The 25891-nt window shown below is 34.2% G+C and overlaps 1 protein-coding gene across 6 annotated transcripts in view; it reads left to right on the forward strand.

The window, feature by feature from the left end:
- LOC149782500 (F-box only protein 15-like) overlaps nt 1-25891 on the forward strand; it is a 70615-nt gene that overhangs the window by 5636 nt on the left and 39088 nt on the right. For all 6 annotated transcript variants that reach the window (XM_089933922.1, XM_089933921.1, XM_089933920.1 and 3 more), the window contains exons 3-7: nt 2713-2898; nt 4100-4204; nt 8374-8499; nt 12290-12382; nt 13999-14208. In XM_089933922.1, the coding sequence (XP_089790048.1) occupies nt 2713-2898; nt 4100-4204; nt 8374-8499; nt 12290-12382; nt 13999-14208 (720 nt within the window). The remainder of the gene's footprint in view (nt 1-2712; nt 2899-4099; nt 4205-8373; nt 8500-12289; nt 12383-13998; nt 14209-25891) is intronic.

A 25891-nucleotide genomic window follows, 5' to 3' on the forward strand; every position in this document is an offset into this window, starting at 1 on the left:
GTATGTACAATCCAGATGAAGAGTGCACCAAAGTCATGTGAATTTGATCCAATTCCACCATCACTGCTGCTTGAGTGCTTAGATCCAGTATTGCCTTCACTAACTGATGTTATTAATACCTCTCTCTCATCAGGGGAATTTCCATCATTTTTGAAAACTGCCATTGTAAAGCCTGTGCTGAAGAAACCCACACTAGACCATAACGATTTAAAGAACTACCGCCCAGTTTCTAATCTCCCATTCATATAAAAAATCTTAGAAAAGGTTGTTCTATCCCAGCTTGTATCTCATCTTAATTCAAACAGTCTTTTTAGCAATGTACAATCTGCATATCACCCATACCACAGTATCGAAACTACTCTTCTAAAAGTAGTTAATGACATTCTCTCTGCTTTGGATAGCGGAAAGATTACAGTCCTCACCCTCCTTGATTTGTCTGCAGCATTTGACACAATAGACCATGATATATTACTTCACCGTCTCCAGCATGTATTTGGCATTCATGATACAGCCTTACTGTTGTTCAAGTCCTACTTGGTCAACAGGACACAAATTGTATCTGCAATTGGAATACACTCCAGCCCAGTTGATCTATGTTGTTTTGTTCCACAGGGGTCTGTTCTTGGAGCTGTTCTCTTCATTCTATACACTCAGCCGCTCTCATGTGTCGTAGATCATCATCCAGTGTCTCACCAATTGTATGCTGATGACACCCAAATATACAAATCTAGCCACCCAACTGAAGTTGATGCTACCATCTAAGGTGTAGAGAGGTGCATTTCTGATGTGAAATCATGGATGACATGTAACAAGCTGCAGATGAATGATGATAAAACTGAGGCCATTCTGATTACAACACAAAGACTTTCTCATTCACATCCTTTACCTCAAACAATAAATATCATCAACACCAACATCAAATTCACACAATCAGTAAGAAACCTAGGTGTTACTCTGGAAAATACTCTCACATTGCACCAACATGTCATGAACATATGCAAGGCTGCATATCTTGAGCTGAGACGCATCAGCTCCATTGGCACATATCTTTCAGTTGATGCCACTAAAACACTTGTGTATTCATTAGTATTTTCAAGACTGGACTATTGTAACTCAATACTGTATGGTTCATCTCAATATCTACTCCAAAAACTTCAAAAAGTTCAAAACACAGCTGCTCGGATCATACTTAGAGTACCACGATCAGAGCACACCTCCCCGCTGCTCTGTACCCTACACTGGCTATCCATTTGATCCAGAATCAAATACAAAATTTGTTCTCTGTGCTACGTTTCTCTGATGGACTCTAGTCCAACATACCTATCCGACCTCACCCATGTGTACACACCAGCAAGATACTTATGCTCCTCTTCTGACAATCTTATACTCATTATTCCCACTAAGAAAACAAAGTCATATGGACAGTGTTCTTTTGCATACCATGGCCCAGCAACGGGGCATGAATTGCTCACTGAACTTAGACACAAAGACACAGCAATCACATTCAAGAGTGCTCTCAAAACCCACTTATTTCGACTGCAAGAACAAACTTAAAGACCTAATAATGTTTCTTACCTTAAATATTCTCAGCATGTTTATTTTATGTTTTCTAATTTCATGGTGTCTGTGTTTGTAATCATATCATTATATATGTTTTCATCTTATAGGTGTTGTCTAATGTTGTAAAGCGCTTAGAGCTTCTAAAGATTAGGCGCTATACAAAGTATACAAATTATTATTATTATTCTCAAGAAAAGCCAATTACCATAACAGAATTTAATCAAATTTGACAACACAATAGCTTGAAAACCTTTCACTTTTATACAAATACTGCCAACATTAAATATTTCCTCCATTAATAAAAGTAGAAACAAAGGTATTTAAGTAACTTTTTCTGACAAAAAACCCTACTTCACAGAATTTGACCAACTTTGAAAGAAAGTGACCTGGCAGAGAGACATTTCAGTTTTATACCATCAGATAGAGATTAAAATAAAAACAATCTTGACATTGTTTTCATAACATATGCAGTCAACAGCATTGGAAATAAGTTATACAAAAAGCACGTTTCTGACCCAAATTTCTTGGCTGTCTTCTCTTGCATTTGGCTATGAAGCAGATATCAGACAGATGGGCAATCTCAGGCCCACATTGGCCTCATTCTTTCTAGTTTTTGTTCATAATTTATACACATGCATGTGGTTGCCTTCCTGACCATTATACATAAATCCACTGAAATAGCTGTTTGTTGTCCTGTTTATCATTAGCCAGAATAAAATGTTTGACAGAATAATTAAATACAGAGTTTTGTAGCTTCTAAGAAATATGACTCTAGTTGGAGTGTTATTGAAATGAAAGCTAAGGATAGAAAGAAAGATGATTAGTCTTGAATTCCAGTAATTATGAATAGGTCACTGAAGTGAGGTTCATTAGACTCCATTCTTTTAATATGTTATAAGTTGTAGTTCGTTATAATTCCAGTGTTAAAAAGCATTGAACTAGATGATACTAAACATCCTTTCATTGCCCCACCATGAATATATAAGGGGCATACAATGTTACTGATTGTGTCCATCTGTTAGTACATCTGTCTGGTTAACTTTTGTTTTCATTCAGGAAATACATATATGCTTTGGTGGGGAATTCATATTCCATGAACCCATTTCTGCTTTTATTTTATATTCCATAACAAAATGAAAGATAATTTTTCAGAGAACAAACTGATTACAGTTCAAGTGATGCTGGTTCCAGATCATCTAAAAGTTCTTTTGAGTCTTGTTTCAACTGCACGCCTGAAGCCATTACATCTGGATCATCATCCAGATCTTCCAGGGCTGTTGACTACCTCAGCAGGCGAAAGGTCCCAACCAAAATTGTGGGAAGAGCCAATATTAATGAGTAAGATTTGTTTCTAATCCTCACTTTATGAAATTAGTCTAGTTTAGATTAGTAAGTTCAGTTTGTATGTGACCATTTTTTTGGTGGTATTCATTGGTTTATAACTGTGGATTATATTGTTGTGCTGGATGTGGTGAGTAAGACTAAAGTACAATGTACTTCAGGTGAGAGCACAATATCCAGTATCACAAACACTAATTTATTACTTATATAAAGTGAAATGTTGCTGTAGCACAAGCAAATTTTGGATACAACATTGATGTGGTGTAGCTCCCGAAAGTTTACATTACTTTTCCCAATTTCTTGAAGAACTCCAAAGTTTTTGTACCAAAATAATCAGGAGTTTGATTTAGTTATATTTTTTAGAGATCCACATTGAAAATCCTTATAATGCAGACAATGGACACAATATTCTAGTCCAAATAAATGTATATAATGAACACCATACCATGGAATCTGATAAATTGTCTCCTTATAGCTTGTTACAGATGTTTGTTATTAAGTCCATTGAACTCCACCTTGTTTTGGAAGTTAATTATGCCATATATTATGTTAACTTCCCATTTATTTCAAATACAGCTCTCCATAATTATAATGCCCTTCATTTTAAAATGATTTCAGAAATAATACAATACCACTATTGACCATGTAACCAAAATTAAACCAGGAGGGTACTAGACAACTTTGACAGATCTAACTCCAATAATATTCTGCCATTACTAAACTTATATCAGAATTAATTCTTACCAAAGTCGGTTACTCAATAGAATCACTCCCTATGGAGAATAGAAAATAACCCTCATTATATTCCTTTATGTTATACATCCAATAGAAATCTAGAATAAGTCTACTAATTATTATTATCAGGTTGAGAGATTAGCACAAATTTTACATTCCAAAGTTCAGGTAGGCTGTAGCTGATTAAATTTAATATAATTTATGACTATATTTTCATAATAAAAGGGTCTGCATTAAAATTAGAGGATTTATAGTGATGAACAACTTTAATAAATTGACCTACTGTTTTACAGTGTACCAGGTCTTTTTGACAGCTGTACAATAGGGAGTTATAAAACAAACCAAAGAGGTAATATTTTATGATATAGCCTCTTAAGATCAAAGAATTCTTTAAGTAGGTACCTAATATACATTAATGTATCATTTAAAGTGAAACTGAAGGTCCCATTTGCAATAATTTCAGTTTGCCAGATGAAACTGTGCTGAAAATATTTGGGTACCTGGATGCACTAGGCTTGTTGACAGCTGGTCAGATTTGTCAGAGGTGGAAAGCACTTGCAAATGACAAGTAAGTAAAGTCTTTAAAAGAAAAATTAAAGTGTTTGTACATAGTTAATTAACTAACCCTTATTACATGTATCTGGATACTTTAGTATCAGGAATATTATGAAACCATATTGTTTAAATGTACTTATGTCTGTCCATTTCCGAATAAGATGCTGTTTGACATTCATCACACTTGCTTGTTTTTTTAAATGGTTAACATTTGCAAGAGGAGTGTTATTTTTGGATTCCATGCCAGGGTTTCCTGGGAATGGATCAGAGGTCAAGTGTACAACAGTGTTAATAACAATGACATTTTAAATATCTTTTATACTTTATATGGTCATAGAAATCAAAAGAACATAATACAGAGGAGCCTTGTTTATCTGGACACCTTTGTTCCCAGTGAATATGTCTGGATTAATGATAATTGAATCGTGCACATTTTTATTTTATGATGTCATCATACCATATACATGTACATGTATATGCTAGTTGTAAATGTACTGTTTATTCAATAATGGTTGAAATAAGTTAATGAATACATCTATTGACTTGTGTTTATTTCACATTAAAATAACATGTGCTTGTACATACATGTACAGTAAATATAACATACACATACAGTAAATATAAGTTTGAGCAAATCTTTTTTATGCTGGCCGGTATCTCTACTCATTACGCTTGCTTGATGGTGTTGCCATAATATATGTAAAAAGTACAATGAATACAAACCGATATCTCGCAGTCAAATGCGTTATGTTAAACTAATAAAATGCAGTCATTTTTATAAGTCGTATTTTACAGCAGTTACAGCTGCTAATGAGCTGATAATTGACGTCCCCATTTTATTCTGATATGAAGCCCTATACTGTCCACAACTTAAATCAATCAACTGTATTTTTTACAGCCATCAATAAACTGTGATTGTTACATACAATCAGTAAAAAGAAAGAGGCTTAATGATGCACTTAATTTATTAACCATATGTTACGTCAAAAGGCATGGACGATTTGATCCCAGTGTGGTTATTTAATTATTAACACCCCCATTGGCGACCAGCTAGAACATTGTTTATGCAATTGCTGGTTACAATATGGTCACGCTACTTAGTTTATCCACACACATGATTACGTGATCAATTGATAACTTTAACATACCACTAGAAATTGACCTTTCAGAGATTGATTCATTGACATACCTCCAAATTTGCATAATTGAATCTGTGTTTTCTGACTGACTGTATTTTCATATGCAATTTTTCAAATTTTCTTGGTTTGAGTCCAAGGCTCGGCTAGCGTGGGTACGTGGGAAAGCCTGCCAGTAGCTTCTCGTGGGTCGGTGGTTCTTCCCTGGGTTTTCCAGGGTTCTTCCTCCACCAGTTATACTGGCTGCCATGTATAGCCTATCTTGTGCTGAAAAATGGCGTTAAACCCTTGAACAACAACAACAACAATCAAATTTTCTTATATTTGGACAAATTATTTCCGGATTATCAAGACAAGTATTATAGTAATTTTACATTTTGGTCCCTGATTTTGATTTCCAGTTTCAGAACGAGGATTTTTTGATTAACGGTGAAATTTAATGTTTAGAAATTCCATTCCTGTTGAATTATGTCCAGATAGCGAGGTTTCTGGATAAACAGAGTCTGGATTAATGAGGCTTCTCTGTATATCTGGTGGATGTTCTGTTCTGACCTCTGGGTTACTGTCAAGGGGCAGAATTTATGTTGGGTACTATTGTGTTTGTTCATGTAGATATACCGTATATAATCACTTATGAGTCCATCTGCAAACTACACAGACCCAGATCTGCTGGTGCATAACATGCAGGTGCTGGGTATTTCCAGTTTCTTGGGAGCAACCATTAGAACAAAAAAGATAGACCTTGATCTGCAGGTGCATTATGCAGGATTCCCACGCTACTGGGAAATCGGGAAAAAGTCGGGAGAAATATTAATTTTTTTCCCGATCGTGAAAAGTCCTTGAATTTTGCAAATATTGACGAAAGTCAGGGAAAAACCTGGGAATTTTCCTCCACAACGTGACGCCCGAAACAATTACATAATTGAGTTGTAACTGAACTGGTCATGAGTTAAATTTATCGAGTTCTAACCAGAATATTAGGAGGTTGCAGTATGGATCAATTGGGTGCTTGCCATAAATATATTTGTTGAGACAATCCAAATGCTCAGTGGATTAGATTCATCTAGTAGACTTTTTGTTTCACAGACAGCTCGTTAAAGCATAGCCGCTTAGCGGATGGGCTAGCAAACGTAAACGTTGTTAAATCGAGTTATACCTGCATGAAATTGATATGAAAATTATTTATTTTCTAAGAAATTGTGAGAGTATTAAAATCGTTTTGTCTTTAATCTGCTGAAAGACGATGAAACTAATGCGTTGATGAAATTTCATCTGGTACCCGGATTAGAAAAATTTAGAATTTCTGAGCTGAACTTTGGTGCGAAACTATTACACAGTGACATCTAGCTTGAAGCATTGGTTTCAGATCTTAAATGGAATGCAGGAGAAATGGGAAATTGTCATCCCTTTTATTATATATTAAGAAACGATAAGAGCCCATGTATCAATACAGGTTTGGGGACTGATTTATTGAACTACAAGAAGACAAGTTGATTTTAACAGAAAATTCCGTCCTTGTTTATACAACAATATATAATTTTGAAGGTCTTTTGTCAAAATTTAAATCAACCCTTTTGTAAATGTCTTTAAATGATGGAATTTTTAACCAAATCATCTTAAGGAGTTTAGGTTGGTTGAAAAGTCTTGTTTGAGATTTTATTGGCACAGATAATTTCAGGGTTAAACTTTTTTCTTAACAAGATAAGATTCTAAAACTTTTCATACTGTGATAGGAAATGTTTACTTTGTATAACATGCACACATATTGCTCTATAATTCCTTGGAATTAAAGGTTTGAAAGGAAACAAAATAATTTATGCTCATTATGTTGTTTCCATAGATAAACATAATGCAGGCCAGCAAAGTAAAGTTAGATTTTGTATTCTGTACATTGAAATGGCTTTAAATGCCAGTTTATGGGAATATAGTCAAATTTGTTTCATTTGACTCATTTGGTGGTTCTGTACATGATCATCTATTCTGACATATATGTTTTGGAAAGTCTTGAAAGAGAAACATTTTCAGATTTGGAAAATGCATGTTTTATAATCCAAAATGTTCTTTGATTCCATTCAGTAATGGTCATATGTTAACCGTGAAAAAATTAATTTCATCCTGGAAAAAACCTGGAAATTTATATTTAGAAAAGCGTGGGAACCATGATTATGCTGAAGCAGGTCAGGACCTAAGTTTTTTGCAGTTTGATTCAACTTATAAGCAAGTATATTTGGTAATAAAAGGCATGGCGATTTACAATAGCAAGCCATCAAAGTTGGTCTAGTCCAGCATCTTCTCATTTAATCTTATATCCAGTTAAATTATAGTTTTATGATTATTCATATGTATGTTGTGCAGCAAGTTTGAATAACTTCTGTTCTTGATAAGTAATTTTGATAAGTAATTTTGACAAGTATTCCTGATTTAACAGTGACAAGTAATTTTTAACAAGATTTTGTGACAAGGATTCTTGACAAATAACATCGACAAGACAGTAATCTTGACAAGAATTTGATAAAGTAATCTTGACAAGTATTCTTGACAAATAACATTGACAGCAAAGATGGTTGTAGTTTTCACATGACACTTTAAGGCAAAATTGACAAAATAAGATTTTTAGAAATCATAATTATTTGACAGTTTCAGAATGTTTTCTTTGGTAAACTTAAAATATGGACATAAAAAACACATATAATTACAATTTAGGCAAAGATGTTCTTTGATATTTTAATACAACAATTAAATTTACAAAACTATTAAGAATGCATTTGTTTTATCATAACTGAATAGAGAGGAAAGTAAAAATCTGTAAGCACCAACTATCTCCCTTTCTTGCTAATGTAAGTGTGTATATAAACATAAATTCATAATCTCCTTTTCAAATAAAGACTGTTGACATTAAACATTCTCATTTACAATGTCAAAGTTGTTTTGATGAGTAAACTGTGCAATCAAAGTTAGGAGATATGGGTTAAATTTTGCAGAGTTACTACAGAAGTGAAATTTACATTTGTACACAGTTTTCACATTGTATAGCTTTTTTTTTCAGTTTTCTGTGGAACAAGGTATGTAAGAGATTTGCTGCCATACCAACAGTCTCCAGGCAACAGCAGCAGCAGGAAGCTAGAAGAGAGAGATTGCCTGCATCCCACTGGAAAAAAATGTGTTTTAAAAAGTGGGTACTTAGCTAAACAATATCTTATTTGTCTGAATCATTCAGAAAATTTGTACATAATTATACATTCTGATTCAGATCATGGAATACATACACTGTAAGTAGAATCTGTTAGAAAAAAGAAGAAAGAAAACAAAGAGAAGATATATTTAAACTTTATTCACCACTAGGACTTTATTAAAATTACCATGATTGTTTAATCTTGGTTTTGTTGTCTTCTTGTCAACATTTTGTTGAAAAAATGTATATTTTTTGGCACAGAAAGTTGAGTGTCAGTATTGAATTTGAGTAAATGGCTTTAGGGTTTCTTTTTAATTCACATTCCTGTGGAAGTGAATGCTTATATTTTGATGGGAACCATTCTTATAATATATATTATTACATGGAAACCCTGCTGTAGCATGCATATGTTATACTATGGATTCAGAAATAACACATTTGTGATGTGACTTCGAAATTTTTACTGCACTTTGTTTCTTACCTTGTTTTTTAAATAAAGATATTGGTTCTTAAAAGGCTGACAATTCTTAATCTTGTATTTAACTGTCAATAAGACTAACCATTTTTTGAGTGTTTTTGTCTTCAAAGTTTTGTTTTACGTAACAGCTGCTGTTCAATCCAGGGCCAATACTAGCCAACTGATGCTTGCTCATCAGCTAGCATACATACCCATGTACCAAAACAATTCCTTTGCTGTAATAAATTTATCACCTGAATTGACAAATTAAATTACTTACCTACCTAATTAAGTAGTTCAAAATCTTCAGAGTTAATCTCACAATAAAATGTTGCGACTAGGTGCTGCATTATAAAAGATAAATAAATCACAAAACAAAAGTTACCATTATGCACAATTGGCTTTGTATTTGTTAGCAAACTGTCACATGATCAGTTACTACAGGATGAAAATCAATAAATTTCTTTGGAAAACAGTAAACATATCCTCAATTAGTATCCCTATATAAGTGGTATGAGATATTTTGCCTATGTATGTAGTGTTTCATATACTTTTGTCTGTGTATATAGTGTTTCATATACTTTTGTCTGTGTATGTAGTGTTTCATAATTTTGTCTGTGTATGTAGCGTTTCATAATTTTGTCTGTGTATGTAGTGTTTCATATACTTTTGTCTGTGTATATAGTGTTTCATAATTTTGTCTGTGTATGTAGTGTTTCATACTTTGTCTATGTATATAGTATTTTATACTTTTGTCAATGTATGCAGTATTTCATACTTTGTCTATGTATGTAGTGTTTCGTACTTTTGTGTATGTTTCGTACTTTTGTCTCTGTATATAGTGTTTCATACTTTTGTCTATGTATGTAATGTTTCATACTTTTGTCTGTATGTAATGTTTCATACTTTTGTCTGTGTATGTAGTGTTTCATAAGTTTATTAGCATTGAATTAGGTATTCAGATTTGAATGAAATCTAGCCTCCCCCCCAAATCTTTAGGTTTGAAATGTATACAGGTATCACTTAATGACCTTGACATCTATAAACACACATACTGAAACATAACTGTATCTTTCCTGAGGTTATTCTTAGATTTATTTTTTTGCTTTGAATTTGGACACATGATCTTGGTTGGGATGATTAAAAAGTATTCTTCTTTATGCACAGTTGTGATGGAATTGTTATGGATATACTGTTATGGATGTAATGAGAATAGTTGGTGAGTACACAAGTACTGCACTTAGTCATGCAATTCAGTTTGGTAATTTTCTTATTCATATATGTACCATTGCAAAGTTATCTGCACAAAATTAAATAATTCATATATTATCTCTGTACTATTTTGTGTTAAATATGCATCAGTTTGATCTGTTAACTATGTCACTGAAACTCAAGAGTATTGCAGCAATCCTAACACCACCCATCTTTCATAGTCTAGAGGACAAACCTGGTCAACCCACCCATCTTTCATAGCCTAGAGGATCAACCTGGCCACCTCACCCATCTTTCATATATATATATATATATATATATATATATATATATTGAGATTAAACATGGCCATTCCACCCATCCTTTATAGCCTAGAGGATCAACCTGGCCACCCCACCCATCTTTCATGTATATATATTGAGATTAAACCTGGTCACCCCACCCATCTTTCATAGCCCAGAGGATAAACCTGGCCACCTCACACATCTTTCGTAGCCTAGATGATAAACTGGGTCACACCACCCATCTTTCGTAGCCTAGATGATAAACTTGACCAACCCACTCATCTTTTGTGACCTAGAGGATACACCTGGCCACCCCACCCATCTTTCATAGCTTAGATGATAAACCTGTATATATATATATATATATATATATATATATATATATATATATATATATATATATATATATACATACATGTATATATATATATATATATATATATATATATATATATATATATGTATATATATATACATATTGAGATTAAACCTGGCCACCCCACCCATCCTTTATAGCCTAGAGGATAAACCTGGCCACCCTACCTATCTGTCATAGCCTTGAGGATAAAACTAGTCACCCACACCCATCTTTCATAGTCTAGAGGATAAACCTGGCCACCCTATCCATCTTTCATAGCTTTGAGGATAAACCTGGCCACACACCCATCTTTCACAGCCTAGAGAATAATCATGGCCACCTCGCACATCTTTCATAGCCTAGATGATAAACTTGGCCAACATACCCATCTTTCATAGCCTAGAAGATAAAACTGGCTACCCCAACCATATTTCATGTCATAGAGGATAAATATTGTCACCCCACCCATCTTTCATAGCTTAGATGATAAACCTGGCCCCTTGCCCATCATTCACAACCTAGAGTGTAAACCTGGCCATTCCACCCTTATTTCATGAGCAAAAGGATAAACCTGGCCACCCCAACCATCTTTCATAATCTAGACGATAAACCTGGCCACCCCCTGATCTTTCTTAGCATTGAAGATACTCTGGGAACACTTCTCTTTTTTTAGGGACATATCTCAATATTGCATAATATTTTGCAAAACGTGATGGCTCTCTGTGGACCAAAGCAGTTTTGTTATAGTGGAGTTTCCTTGTAAGTCCAGTCTTAAAATTGTTAGAAATGTTTCAGCTTGTAGTATTTTAGTCTCCTTACCAGGAAAAAAACTTATTTTTTAGACAACAGAAGTCACATGAGCGCACACTTTTGCATCCAGGACATAAATTACATCAATCCAGACAAAATAGATCTTACCTTGTGTCCATGTGAAATTAAAGATGGAGAGTGAAATTCAAAGATGGCATGTTGCATCAAAATTTATGGAGTTTCATTTATTTTAATTCTGAATAAATTATTCATAAAGTGGGAGATACCTACAAATGATTAATATCAAAATGATATTTAAGTTGCACTTTGTTGTTTATACACAAATGTCTGCTTGGTCCCCCAATCATTTACTCCTGCAGTACTCTAGGAAAAGTAATTCTCCAGCATACACAGGAAACCATGTATTATGTATGATTGAGGAACCAGATCTGATGAAACTCAGCTAGATGTGGTAGCTTACAAAATTTTCCTATTACTGCTGGAAGATACAAATTTTAACAAGCCATAACTTGTTAGATGCAGTACTCTGTACCTGTGAGTTATAGTCAGAATATGGTTTTGAGACACAGGATATAAACCGCATTCTAGAACATATGCACTATAAAGCTTGTGTGACATCTGTAGTCAAGGCACATAGAATGTCTTATTGCTATGCAGTCCTTATAAGTTCCATAGTTTTATATGTTAAAGTGCATATCAATTTTACAGATGTGAAGAAGAAAGGAATAAAAGAGCATTCAAACTTCTTGGGAAAGTGAATCCATACTCAGGCATTCCAAAAAATGCAGAAAAAGCCATTAAGTAAGCATAGCAATATTTCTTTCATTTTTAAGGATTCAGCTTTATTTATCCTATATAAGTCAAGTCCAGTTGCAGACTGAACAGATGAAGGTCTACCATCATATAATACAATGACAGATCTTTGTGTGTGTGTGCATGTGTGTGTGTTTGTGTGTGTGTGTGTGTGTGTCTTTGTGTGTGTGTGTGTGTGTGTGTGTGTGTGTATGAGAGAGAGAGAGAGAGAGAGAGAGAGAGAGAATAGTGACTGATGAAAGAACACATACATATTTAGCTACAGCTAACATGGACTCTTGTTCACAAGCAGAGGTATCAGAAAGGAAATAGATTGCAGGAAAAGGTTACTGGTAAATACTTTCAGAAGACTGTATTACTGTCACAACTACAATAAATATTTTCCTGAATCATTGCAGATACCTTTAATTTATTATGTTTAACAAGTGAATACATGAAGGAAATTATTAACACATAGAGGAGAATATTTTTCTTTATCCCATGCTTTCTGGAAAAAGTGCAGAGCTTATATTATCCTTCCCATCTGTATTTCTGTCAAGGCATCTGTTAGTGTTTGAACTTGGAGGGGTGTTTGAGGGCTGAGGAGGTCAATGAGGTGTTTTATAAAGACTCTTAAAAAATTTGTTAGATACTTGTTGATGTTTCATCACTGAGGCCAGGGCTATTACAAATTAAACTGGGTTTTGGATTCCACCCTTTGGTCTTGCCCCAGGTGAGGAGGAGTATTGTAGCTGTGATAACTTGGAATCTGTTGAGCTGTCCATGCTATAATCATATATTGTTTTAAGGGACATGAGATAAAATCAGACATGTGTCCAGTTTGGATTGTGGGGCATGTTCCAGGGGTAGGGGACTTGCCCCTGGATCATAACTTGGAAACGTTTGAGATCTCTATCTGATAGCTGTATCTAGGTTTGAAGGAAATTAAGGAGATGAAAGCAAACATGTGCACAAAATAGACAAAGAGCCATAGAAACATGCCGTTGGGTCATATCATGGATACTTGAGATTCTCACTTTATGACCATATATAGATTTGAAGGACTTGAAGAAATTAAATGAGACAACGTTTACAATACAGACCCTGGGCCATGTCTCTGGATTAATGGAGTTAACTCAGGATCATAACTTGGTAACTGTTATGATCCTCACTTATAGCCATATGCACTAGCTGGACATGAAGAGACAAATACACATTTACTGTGTTGTAACATCAGCCACAGGGTGAGGCCATGCCCCTAGTGGCATAGGTCAGAAGTGCAGGGATGATACAGTGTCATAGACCTAAGATATTGTTTAGATCCCATGTAAAAAACTGTTAAGACTGTTACCATATACCCAAGCATACATTTGACTCGAGGCAAATGCACTTGTGCAGCAGAGGTGCTGGATCATGCCTGTGGAGTAGAGAACATGCCCTTGGGTCATAACTTGAAGAAAAAAAACACAAAAAAAAAGATTCCCATATTATTTCCTTAGTGGCATAGCTTGGAAGAGTGAAGATATGTAGTACCATTGACGTAAATTCTAGAGTGATAATCATGCATTTAAGAAAATATTTCACAAGCGATTGGTGTGTTTTTTATTTAACACTTATTTTATTAGGTCAGCTGGTATCTCATTTCAACTGTCCCTGGTGGATTGGCAAGGAAAGGAGAACCCCCTATACAGTAGAGACGTATTTTACCACTGCATGTGTCTATCTGTCAGGTGGTATGACCTTCATGTTCTGCCAATGAAGGAGATCTGCAAGGTCAAAATATTCTCATGCAATCCCTTGTTCTTTATGTCAGATGGTAGGCCATATTCTAATAGGTAAGAACTTATTTGCAAGTTTTGTTTCATTTTAATTTGTAAATCATAAAAGGTCAGTTGACCTCTCAACTAAGATTGGTTATCAATCAATTAATGCATCAGCCACTGAACAGTCTAATTACCCATTGTCATGTTTACCTAAAATATTATCCCCATATGAGGGGCTCATTTGGTGGACCCAGTGGACCACCAATGTTGATTGTACTATATTACATATACAGTTTCAGATTTGTATAGCTTCAACATTTCTCATCCAATTTCTCTATTGAATACATTACTTGATCACATTAATGTTTAGAATTAACTTCATTATCTCCCAAAATCAGTCTTTCTGAAAGATGAAACATTTGTGTTTCACATCAGTATGTATTAGACACTATGAAAATATTATATATGGGAAGTGACTCTTATAAGATGCTATTATAATTACTTCCCAATGTCACCACTAGGTGGCTACCTCTAAACTTTATGTTCATCAGTTGAAGCTTTTTTGGTACGTGCAACATCATAGTTTGTATACCTCCCAAAATCCTCTGGGTTTCTCAGGAAATATCAGTTGTCTGTCTTCAAACTGAAATCTTTTGTTATTGAATTATCTTTGCTTCATGCATCAGTAATAATTTTTTGTTTGGTTTTCGTAAATAATTTTGTTTTCACTGTTTTTGATTTAGTTAAAGATCATGCCACCATTGTTATGGGTTTAGCTCACCTGGCTTTAAGGTCAGGTGAGCTTATGGTATGACCCTTAACCTGTCATGTATCATGTGTGTTGTCCATGTACAAATGCTATTCACAGCATCTTCTCAAAGACCCTTTTGGTGGTACTCTACAGTTGCGTATTTTGCAAAGGGTTAGGATTTTAAAGAAAAAGAATTTCCCTGACTTTCCTCACTGGTTATACTGGCTAGAGTATACAGCTTGGCCTTACTCCAGATGTGCACCTTTCAAAAAAGTACTAGCTCCACTTGGTCATTTTCACTTCCTGAAATTCAGAGGTAAATTGTATAAAAAAAGAGCCAATAACTTTTTTTACATTTTATATATTTGGTAATTCATTCATTGCACTTTCAGAAGCTGGTATTGTCTAGTCTGGCAAAATTCATTTTCTTTATTTTAATATCTGCAATGGATAGTGTACTTTAGACTAATTCAGACTGAATTTTTAGCACAAGGGAGCAGTCATTTTAGTTAGCAGTGTGTTTAAATCATGTACAATTTCCAAAAGTACAATATCCAAAGAAATATCATCCACATTACATTAATGTAGCATAGAGGTATGCCAACATTCTCTTCATTGTGCATGTTTTAAATGCAAACAACTTCACCTTACATACATCACTCTCTCAAAAGTACATGATAACTGGTGAGCGCCCCCTTTAACATAATTTGTCCAAATATGCCACAAAACATCCTGGACTGAAGATGTCTAAAACTTGTTCCAATGCTGCTGCTCTGCTGTCTCTGATCACCATTACTAAGAATACAAAAATGTTTGTACAGCTTCTTTAAAATAAACCCCCAAAGCCCCCCTCTCAACAGAATTTGACTAGATTTGAAAGAAAGCATCCTGGAATGAAGGTCTTTAAAATGATGCTGAAATACTTTAACATTTGGTCATGTTATTAAAAATAGAAAAATGTTGAAACAACTTAAAAAACAAACTTTCAACAGAATTTGACAAAAAGCATCCTGGCATAAAGGTCTTTGAAATTTATTGAGTAATACCAATCAGTCCCTCAGTGATGTAGAGCCACAATCAGATGTGCCCAGCATTAGACAAAACATAACAAATTTAAATAACTTTTTTGAAATGGAAAATCTTTTGAGTGACTTTTCTAAAATCACTCAACAAAATTTGATCAGATTTTAGATCATATTGAAAGGAAGACTTTTTAAGTTGTACAAAAGATGCCAATCACCCTCATATATGCTGCCACTACTTAAATATTGAATAACTTGAAAAAACTTCTCCTAATAAGCCATTTAACTGAATTAGACTTAATTTGACATTAGCATCCATTGAAGGCCCTTCATGTTCATAGATACCGAACCACTATCAAATATGGTGACCATCACTAAAAATACAAAAACATGTACACATTATCTCAAACAACTGCTTAACAGAAATTAACCAGCTCTGACAGAAAGCATTTTGGCATAGGGGTCTTATATATTTGAGAAATAATGTTTTTGTGTGATCAGATATGGGTGCAGGTATAAAACCTGGAGATTTTTTAAATCGGTACATAAAGTATCCTACTGATCAAGACTTTTTTGTCAACTGCAGCTCTTTGGCTATTAGGCATATGTCAGCCAGGTGATTGATCTGCGCTCACTTGGGCCTCTTGTTGGCATTTTACTGCACCTTTTAAATGACTTGTCATGAATGTTCAGTAAAATTTGTAAATTTTTTACAGAAAGCATTCTTGTACATCGAGCTTTTAAGTTTGTGCATATGATAGTGATTGTCAACAATTTACAGCCACCGGCTACTAAACAAAAATACTGTACAGAATTTGATAACTTTGATAGAAAATATCTTGGCATAAATGGCTTTCACTATTTTGACAAAAGATGCTGATGTGACAGACTATATATGCAGAATATAGAGATTATATAAAATTAATTTTATTATATATTTCCTTCATTTTTCTGCGTATTATTTGTGTATTTTTTGAAATCCAGTCCATTAGTTTGAAGATAAGATGCACCAAGACTGTCTTGCTCATGCACCAAGACTGTCTTGTGCTAACTTGGACACAATATATCCCAAAATCAGCACATGTTATGTTACATATTCTGGAAATGAATATGAATTATATAAATAATTTTTAGTGCAAGTGATCTTTTCTGAACCTGCTTGTTCATACCAGTTTGCAATTTCATCATATGCAAAAGGCAAGAAGATGGACTCATTTTAAAACTTTTTTTCTTTACTTTAGGCTCTAATGCTATTTTCTGCTGAATGCAAGTAACAGGTTAACAAGTCTTCATGCAAAATTAGAGAAAAATAATAATGTTTTTATGATGGACTGCAAAAGGATATGATAACAGCTCATTGGCTGAATTAGTATTCAGATATCCATAGATAAACCTTGAAACTTGTTTTCATAAGATATGCAATGAACTTCATTGTGTTATGAATATCTATATCATCTATTTAATTTATAATATAGTTTTATTTAAGTCATTTGGGTTTATGATGTTAATATTTTAATTCTTTAATTCAGTGGCTGGCTGGTTATATTGTAAAGTACATGTACATTACATGTAGAATTCTCATTTATAACATAGTTGGTATAGTTTTCCTATAGTATGTGCAGTTTCATATTTTTGATATTACCACATGTTAAAATATCACTTTATGTGATTCTGATTGGTTAAAAAAGGTCCATGAAATTATTGTGCAGTATTCTCTTTACTGATTGGCTATGATCGTGAGAAAACTTTTTTAACCCCGCCTTCTGCAATATTTTGTTTTGAATAAACATTTTGGCCACCATTTTTTTATTTGACTTGTGAAAGGGAATTGGGGAAAAATGGTCTCATCTGTTTCAATATTGCCAATTTACCCCCAAAGGAGTTTGTTATGCCATGAATACCAATACCATTATGTGAAAAATGGATGAAACCACAAAACAAGAACAATGACAAGAAGTAAAACTAAGGGTATTGCTCATTTGATAGCAGGTGGCGGCATGGGGGGAGGAGGGAGCAGTATATCTGTGACATAGAAATAGAATTCACCCTATATACAAGTGTGGTTTAAATGTTAACTTACAGAAGTAAATAAACTCACCTGTGTTCATAGATGAATGTGGATATAAACTGGTCTCCCAACTTTCAGAACTTTATCCAACCAAAGCATATTTACGCAGTAAATATGTGAAGCAAATCTGACTCAAAAAGAGATTTGTTTATGTCTTCTGTACTGTTCGAAATCAAATACTGTAAATATCAGTCACAAATACATTACAGTAAATATGGGAATTTCTGCATCCAGTAATCTTGTATCACATGAAAATTGTAACAATGTAATGCTTTGTTTTGAAAGTGATATTTTGCACTAAACATGCACTCTAGGCCTACTGTGTACCATATCAAACAATGTGGCATCACATCACATTGATCATTCTGTTTTGAAAAATGATTTTGTCATTATAAAATGTTCTGTTTATTTGGATGGATGCTTGTTCTTTGATTTATAGTTTGTAAAATAAGTAGATCAACTTTGTTTGGGACTATATTTTATGTACAACAAATGAAAGGTACACCATCTGTCAGAATGAATGAAATTATTCATTCTTTATATCTAAATAATTTCCACTTAAATAAAAACTATGTGATAAAAAGAATCTCAAATGGGTAATGATTTAATATTACATTTATGAAACTCATTGAATAATGTCCAGCTTTTGCTCACCAAGGCTTGCAAAAGCTGGACATTATTCAACTCGTTTCATAAATTCAGTATTAAATCATTACCCATTTGGGATCCTCTATTTATAAATCAAGGCAGATTGACCAGGCCACATAAACAACTATTTCAGTCAAGTACACTATCCACTTAGTTTGAATGGGGGTCATGTAAGCAGCATGATTCTTGGGAGTACATTTGCACTGTAGATTTATCACAAGCGCCCTGGCTGCTGATTGGATAACAAATTAAAAAGTATTGTTATTCTTGATCTAGTAATAGACATTCCTAGGAAGATCTAGATAGCCAGCATGGGATTGCTAATCTTTCACTTGTCTTGACAGACTTTACCTTCAAACCTAATTTTTTTCAGGAAATATTTGCGTAGAAGGGTGTTAATTTCTTCAGTTGTTGAGGTGATTTCATACGGGAAGGCCCCACTTTGAAAGCATATGAAGGAATATGGCATTCTTTACATGCTGTTGTAGTGACAACAACATTGTTTCATTGTGAGCTTCAGTTCTACAACTGGCCAGTTTCTTTTGCTCTTCAAGGAGAAAAAGATAACTGTCTGTTAAAGACTAGCCCTCCATGACTTCTGACACTTTCTAATATCATTGGAGAGTGGAGATAGATCATGACAGCAGTTTCTCTTGCTCATTGATTAATTTTGAGTTGAACTGGCCCAAGTCTCTTAAGCTGTTTTATGTGGCTGCAAGTTTGGCCTTAGATAAGAATGTTGCTCAAGTTGCTATTAAACAAGATGTGCTTTCTGATGGCCTTGTATTCAGTTTTTAGAGTGAGTTAGTTAATTTACTCAGACATGCCCTTTTATTTGACCTGAATTATCTCAGTTCCACTCAGGTGGTTTGTTGGTTCTGATGACACAACCAGGATTTGTGGAAAAGAAATAGTTGCCATCCCTTGGATAATCAAAAAGTGATTATTTACTCCCTCTTGTTATAAGATCCTATTTAAAGAGGTGAGATTCCAGACTCAGTTTGCACCTTCAAGTGCTACCTCAAATATATTAAAAGCTTTTGCCAGGGATGACAAAGACATTTCTTTTCAGTGAAAGTGGAAATGCAAGTCATAACCCCCCAGGTTATGACCTCAGCATATTACATTTTGCAGGATCAGAAATGCATCATGAAACTATCAGCACGTTAGATTAGGTCCATCTCTGTGAGCCTCACATTGGAATGCAGTTGTTTGGTTCAAGATATTATTGAGGTTGCCACACACACAGTTGACTTGACTTTCTCAAGCTTTTATCTTTGTGATTTAGCCTTGCAGAGAAGAGAGTTGAATCAGGTGGGTCCAGTTACTGTTCCCCAGACATCCACCAAATTTTGTTAAAGCTATTACAACCTCATCATGGTAAGGAAATGGCATATGCTTTCCTTATTATTTTTTAAGGCTTCACGATAATCACATGTTTCTATCATTTGTAGATTTCAGGAAAGCTTTTGACATGGGGGATCATGAAATCCTTTTGAAAAAACTGAAAATTTACCAATGTGATGAAAGCACAATTAGATGCTTTACTTCATACTTACATGAGAGAATACAACATGTTTATATAAATAATGTTCTGTCTGAACCTGGAACAATTTGATATGAATTCCACAAGGCTCATTTCTAGGTCTATTATTGTTTATACTGTTTATTAATGACCCACCACTTTTACTAAGGGACTCAGTATCATCTACAGATCTCTATGCAGATGACACAACATTGTCAGACATCCAAAACACAAAACATGAACTGGAAATTTCTTTACAGGATGCCCTAAACAAACTGGACAACTGGTATACATGCAATGGCATGGTGGTAAATACTGGGAAGACTAAAATATTACTTATATCAAGACAGCAAAAAGATCAAATCTTGATAGTGATGAACTATGTCTGACATGGAAGGATACAAATTTGCATATGGTCTGTCATGATAGACTACTTGGTGTTTTGGTAGATAATAACCTATATTGGATTGAACTTATCAAACATATCAGTAAAAAAGTTAATTCAAGTTTATGTCTTCTCAGTAGAATAACAGTTACAATCAACCCTATTTGGACCACTGTAATACAGTATGGGGTAATTCAAATGATAAAAACATAGCAAAGCTATCACATCTTCAGAATAGGGCTTTTGGGCTAATATCAATCCAGAAAGAAAGCAAGGAAAATTTAGCTGGTAGGTTAAAAATATTACCTTTTAAAGACCAAATCTGGTTGAGGAAAGCCAAATTAATGTACAGGATATCCAATAATAGTTCTCCTGAATATTTACAATCACTATTCCAGTATAGACTACCTGGTAATACTCCCCACCTGCGATCAATGTCTACCAAACAGTATAAAATTCCCAAAACAAATAAAGAATTATTCAAAAAACATTTCCAATTCTCTGGAACTTTGCTCTGGAATAGTATTCCAGTTGAGATTAGAAATGCTTACTCTATTTCCTTCTTCCAAACCCAATATATCCAGTGGCTTCAGAGATGCAGTTAAAATAAATAAATTTCCTTTGTATGAGAGCCTCAAGGTAGATTAGTTCTTCAGCTAATTGTGCTATCCTCTTTAAATAAAGCCATAATTATTATTATTATCCCTCCGTTTGCTACCTCTTGCAAGGAGATTGGTTTTATCATTCACATGAAGACCCATACCATACTCATACCTCCAGGGGGTGGTCAAGGTAAAGGTTGGATGCTCATGGATTTCCACCTCCTCTTTTCTATTCTGTTGACATTAATGTGATATGATAAAGTATAACTTACATTTAGATATAGCAGGTAAGTAATAAAAGCTAGTTTTAACCCCTCCCAAAAGCTACATTTGTATTATAAATTATTTTTCTACATCAGTACTTACTCTGTCACATTGCAATTCAATCCTTCCATACTGCCCTACAAATGCAAGCTTCCTAGTTGATGTATTGCTCAAGTTTTATTGATGCCCATCCATCATATCAGAGCAGCCACCTAGTCTTGATAAGGGGGGGTAATTATAATAGTATCTTAGAAAAGTACTTCCTGTAGATGCTATTTATATAGCCTATGCTAATATAGATGGGGCAGAAGATTGTTTCATCTTTCCAGGAGATTTGGATTCAGAAGATAGTGGAAACACATAATCAGGTAAGTATTCATGGAGAAGAATAATTTATCATAAAAGTTTCCGTTTCATAAATTTTTTATCAACATGCATACAAATCCTATGTTAGTCACCTTGATTTTTATCAAGGAGAAAATATGCGCTCTTAAAAACTCTGTGTTAATTAATGGGCAGAGCTTTCTTCTAAAATATGAGAGGTCATGTATGCTTGTGAAGTCTTATGTGAACTTGGATGATCAAGGCAAATATGAATCAAAGTATGGTTCAGTAGCTTGTTTTAATTTAGAACATGCCAGCCAACCTCCCAGATATTATTGGTGTTTTTTCTTCTTTTGAGACTCAAAACATGTGTTTTGTGGTCTCAAGAGGGGTCAGTGCTTGTAATCCAATAAGTGATATCATTCAGTTGAGACTAAAAACAAATCTTATCGAAGCCTCTTAATCCAGGGTCTCAAACTCAAATCACTACAAGGGCCAGATGACGACTAGTACATCGTCCCGAGGGCCACATCACTGAAACAATTTCATACAACAAAAGCCACTCATATAAAAGATAGCCCTTTTAATTGTTGGAAACAAGAGGTGAACAGTGTAACAATCACTTATTTCTTTCAAATCTTGCTGGCTATGAAGGAAACAATTTTGCATTTATTATTTTACAAATTTGAAGTATCATTGTGGGTTGCAGAAAGGAATTCCATGGGCCACATGTAGCCTGCAGGTGGCATATTTAAGACCCCAGCTCTAGATAATAACTATAAATTCAAATTTGAACTAAACAACTTAAATTTTTACATCTGTTTTTCTTGAAGCATTTAATACACTTTTAAACAAAACAAGTTGTTGGCAGACTTATCATTGTCATATATCATCTCAAACCCACAGACACATGTGCACAATACACCCAGACATAGATATCAAATAAAAAATACACATTTTTTTTTTGTCTCAAAAATCCATTGAGCAGATTACTGTCTTAACTACCGTATATACTCGTGTATAAGCCGAATACTTTAGGAAAAATTAAAGGCCTGGAAGATGGGGAGTGGGTGGGTGGGTGATGCTTATCTGTGGGCCAGTGTCTAAACTTGACAGTTTTTAAGTCTTTTTGTTGACTACTGTAAAGGCTGTAAATCTTGGGACACGAAAAAATAATTTTTTTCCATGTCCTAAGACATATGCATGTAAAAATATCATTTTCGGTGACCCGACACTTATTAAACTGTTATCAAGTACTATTATTGATTTTGTTATTATTTTTCTTGTGCATATTTTCTGATTTCTCCAACAGGAAAGTAAATAAAGGTAAATAAAGACTTCAAATTTTGTGGGCCAATTGAGTTTACCTGGGAGACCAGGCTGAACTCTAATGTACAGTACTTACACAGAGCAAAGCATGCATAGCATCATTTAAATCCATCCCAAACATATTAGATGATGCAGATTTTGCTTTATTCATTGTTTCGACCAAATTGCATTCTTCTAGATAACATTTCAGGAAGTCCTTAATAGCTGTTTCATTTAAGTTGAATCACGCGCTCACGAGTTACTCATTTTCAATGAGGTAATATTTATGAAAAGGTACACATGTTTAATTGTACAGCATAACTTACATGTTCACGAAGATTGGTAATAATAAAGGCTAAAATTCTCATTACAGATCAACTAAGATCATTATCAGTCTTTGTTAGTTTTGTGTTTTGGCTGAACAAAATCATACTTTCCACACAATTTAAAGCTTGATGTTTCGGTGTCTCCTTTGTTGATAGTTGGTGGTTACAGGCCAGTTAATCATTAAAACCCAGAAATTGGCTTGTGTTAAGAGGGAATTTTGACCAGCAACTATACTAGTACATTGTTGTGTAATTGCCTGAAATCGTGAGGTTTTTCATGGAATTTTCAAAGCCTTATTTTCACTAAATATTGATCCATCTTCTGAATCTGATATGGACGAAATTTGCAAAGGATCCATGGTTTCTCCCTGTGATGCACCTTATTTTCACCCAGGACGTGCCTTATTTTCATATTTTGCTCAGCTGTGGCCAAACTGCACAATAGCTAAAGGTTAGTCTTAAATAAACAGGCAAGAAAGCCAGCTCAACTGATTAAAAGTTAATCCTTATCGATGCAATTATTTTGTGAAAACGATTTGCCTTCCGTCATGATTCAAAGAAACCATGTTTTACACTACTGTATGTTACGCAAGCACCAGCAGTTGGTTGGGAAATAAAGGATTATCAATTTTGTTGAACTAAAGGTACCTAAATAGGCAGCCTCACAGTACCATGCATGTGGCAACTATTTTCCCCTCATTGTATATCTGACCTTATTCCCTTATTGTCAACTCGTAAGGCATTTAGTATTGTCTTCTATAAAACATAGGTATTTTGAATTAATGTTTTGAGGACACATATGCTGCATGGTATGTATTTTCATTCCTTCTTTTAATTTAACGATGGTAATTAACTTTTGTATATATGGTATAAAAAGGACAGGTGCTCACTTGTGTAAGTTTCATTGGTGGGAATGGAGCTACAGCATTCACGGTGATCATTCTTGGGATTGAAATTAATTGCTGACAATTTTATTGTTGTGGTTTTTTTTTTTTCTGGTTTATTTTCTGATTTTTGTATTGTTGTAGATGAAAAAAAATATCATAAATTTGCATGAATAATATTTAAACTTAACATCCAATTAAGTGAAAAAGCGAATTCTTTCTAGTAAAGTAATTATTTCATCACGATAATATTCACAGTCGTCCTACATGTAAGATCTCGACCCAAAATTCGGGATTTTTTTTCTTCCTGGCGTGAGAGTTGACAGGTATGGTGTAAGGTCGCTTACATCAAAGCAAACTACAACTCAGCTTTTATGGTATTAGCATAATTTTCGAAGGATTATTTATGAAACTTCATTATTGTATTTTGGAGATATCATTAAAGTTTAGTGCAGTGGTGCCCATGATTCGACTCTAAGGGATGTACTTCATTCAGCGGAATGTACTTCTTTCAGTCTGTGTTCAAACCTATAATGTACATGCTGTGGTGCCATTATGTAAATACGTTCAGTAGCCTAATTGCAAGTGTTGAATGAAACCGTTTTTTTGTTTGTTGTGTTGTCATACTGGGATCAAATTTTAATGTGTTAGGTATTTACAATTTCAAGGCAAAATAAAAATGTAATTACTGGTGCACTGATATAAAATGTCCAATGCAATGATGCATAAACAAACAATAACTGAGTCAAAAGGGAGAGGTAGTGTTACAGCAACTCGCAATTGCTCAATTCTTGTCATCATTTGATCAAATTATATACAAATCTAAATTAGGCAGAACCAATAAGATGACAGAAAATTAAATAATTACTTTTCAAACAAGTTTATACCATTTCTTTTTAATAATCATTCATGCCATGCCTGAGATAGGTATATGTGTACTTTTTGTTAATATAAATTTGCCTAAATAAATGCATTCAGAACTTACCGCATGCATCTTGTGATGTCTCGGAGTTGTGGGTCAACTTATACGCAGGTCATGCACTTTTTAGTGTTTATACCTGTTCAGTTTGAGGGGTCGGCTTATATGTGAGTGGGCTTATACGTGAGTATATATGATAGATGATTCCGACTCGCTACTCTTGACAGTTGAGTGCAATGTTTGAAGATGATGCAAGTGTCCTCAAGGACCAACCATTTAGTCTTTGGGAGGTGGTGGGGATTTGGATTTTCTTTCCAACCAAGACATGTTTCTCACTACAAACATATGTTTGCTACTAATCACAAATTGCTCAGTAATCTTTAGCAAAGATGGTTTAAACAGTTTCATTCAAGGCAATTAAGTGCTATAACTTTTTTTTTTTTAAACACTCATCAATTACACAGAAATAGACATTAAATGTTTTCAGTGATTTCTTCTGTAGTATTGGCTTAGATATTGGTAAAGACCTTGATTAGCCTATACTGGATATTGAACATATGTCAGATGAAACTTTCTTTCAGATACCAAACATTAATGAGGATTTTGTTAGAAATGAAACTATAAATACATCTAATTCAGAGGATCCTAGTTTTCATGTCATGTCAGTGAAATTCTTAAAACTCAAAATAGATTACATTGTTTTAAAACTGACATAGATATTTAATATGT

Source organism: Sinohyriopsis cumingii, chromosome 15 (assembly GCF_028554795.1).
Source record: "Sinohyriopsis cumingii isolate HCF-2022 chromosome 15, ASM2855479v2, whole genome shotgun sequence".
Taxonomy (NCBI): Eukaryota; Metazoa; Mollusca; class Bivalvia; order Unionida; family Unionidae; genus Sinohyriopsis; species Sinohyriopsis cumingii.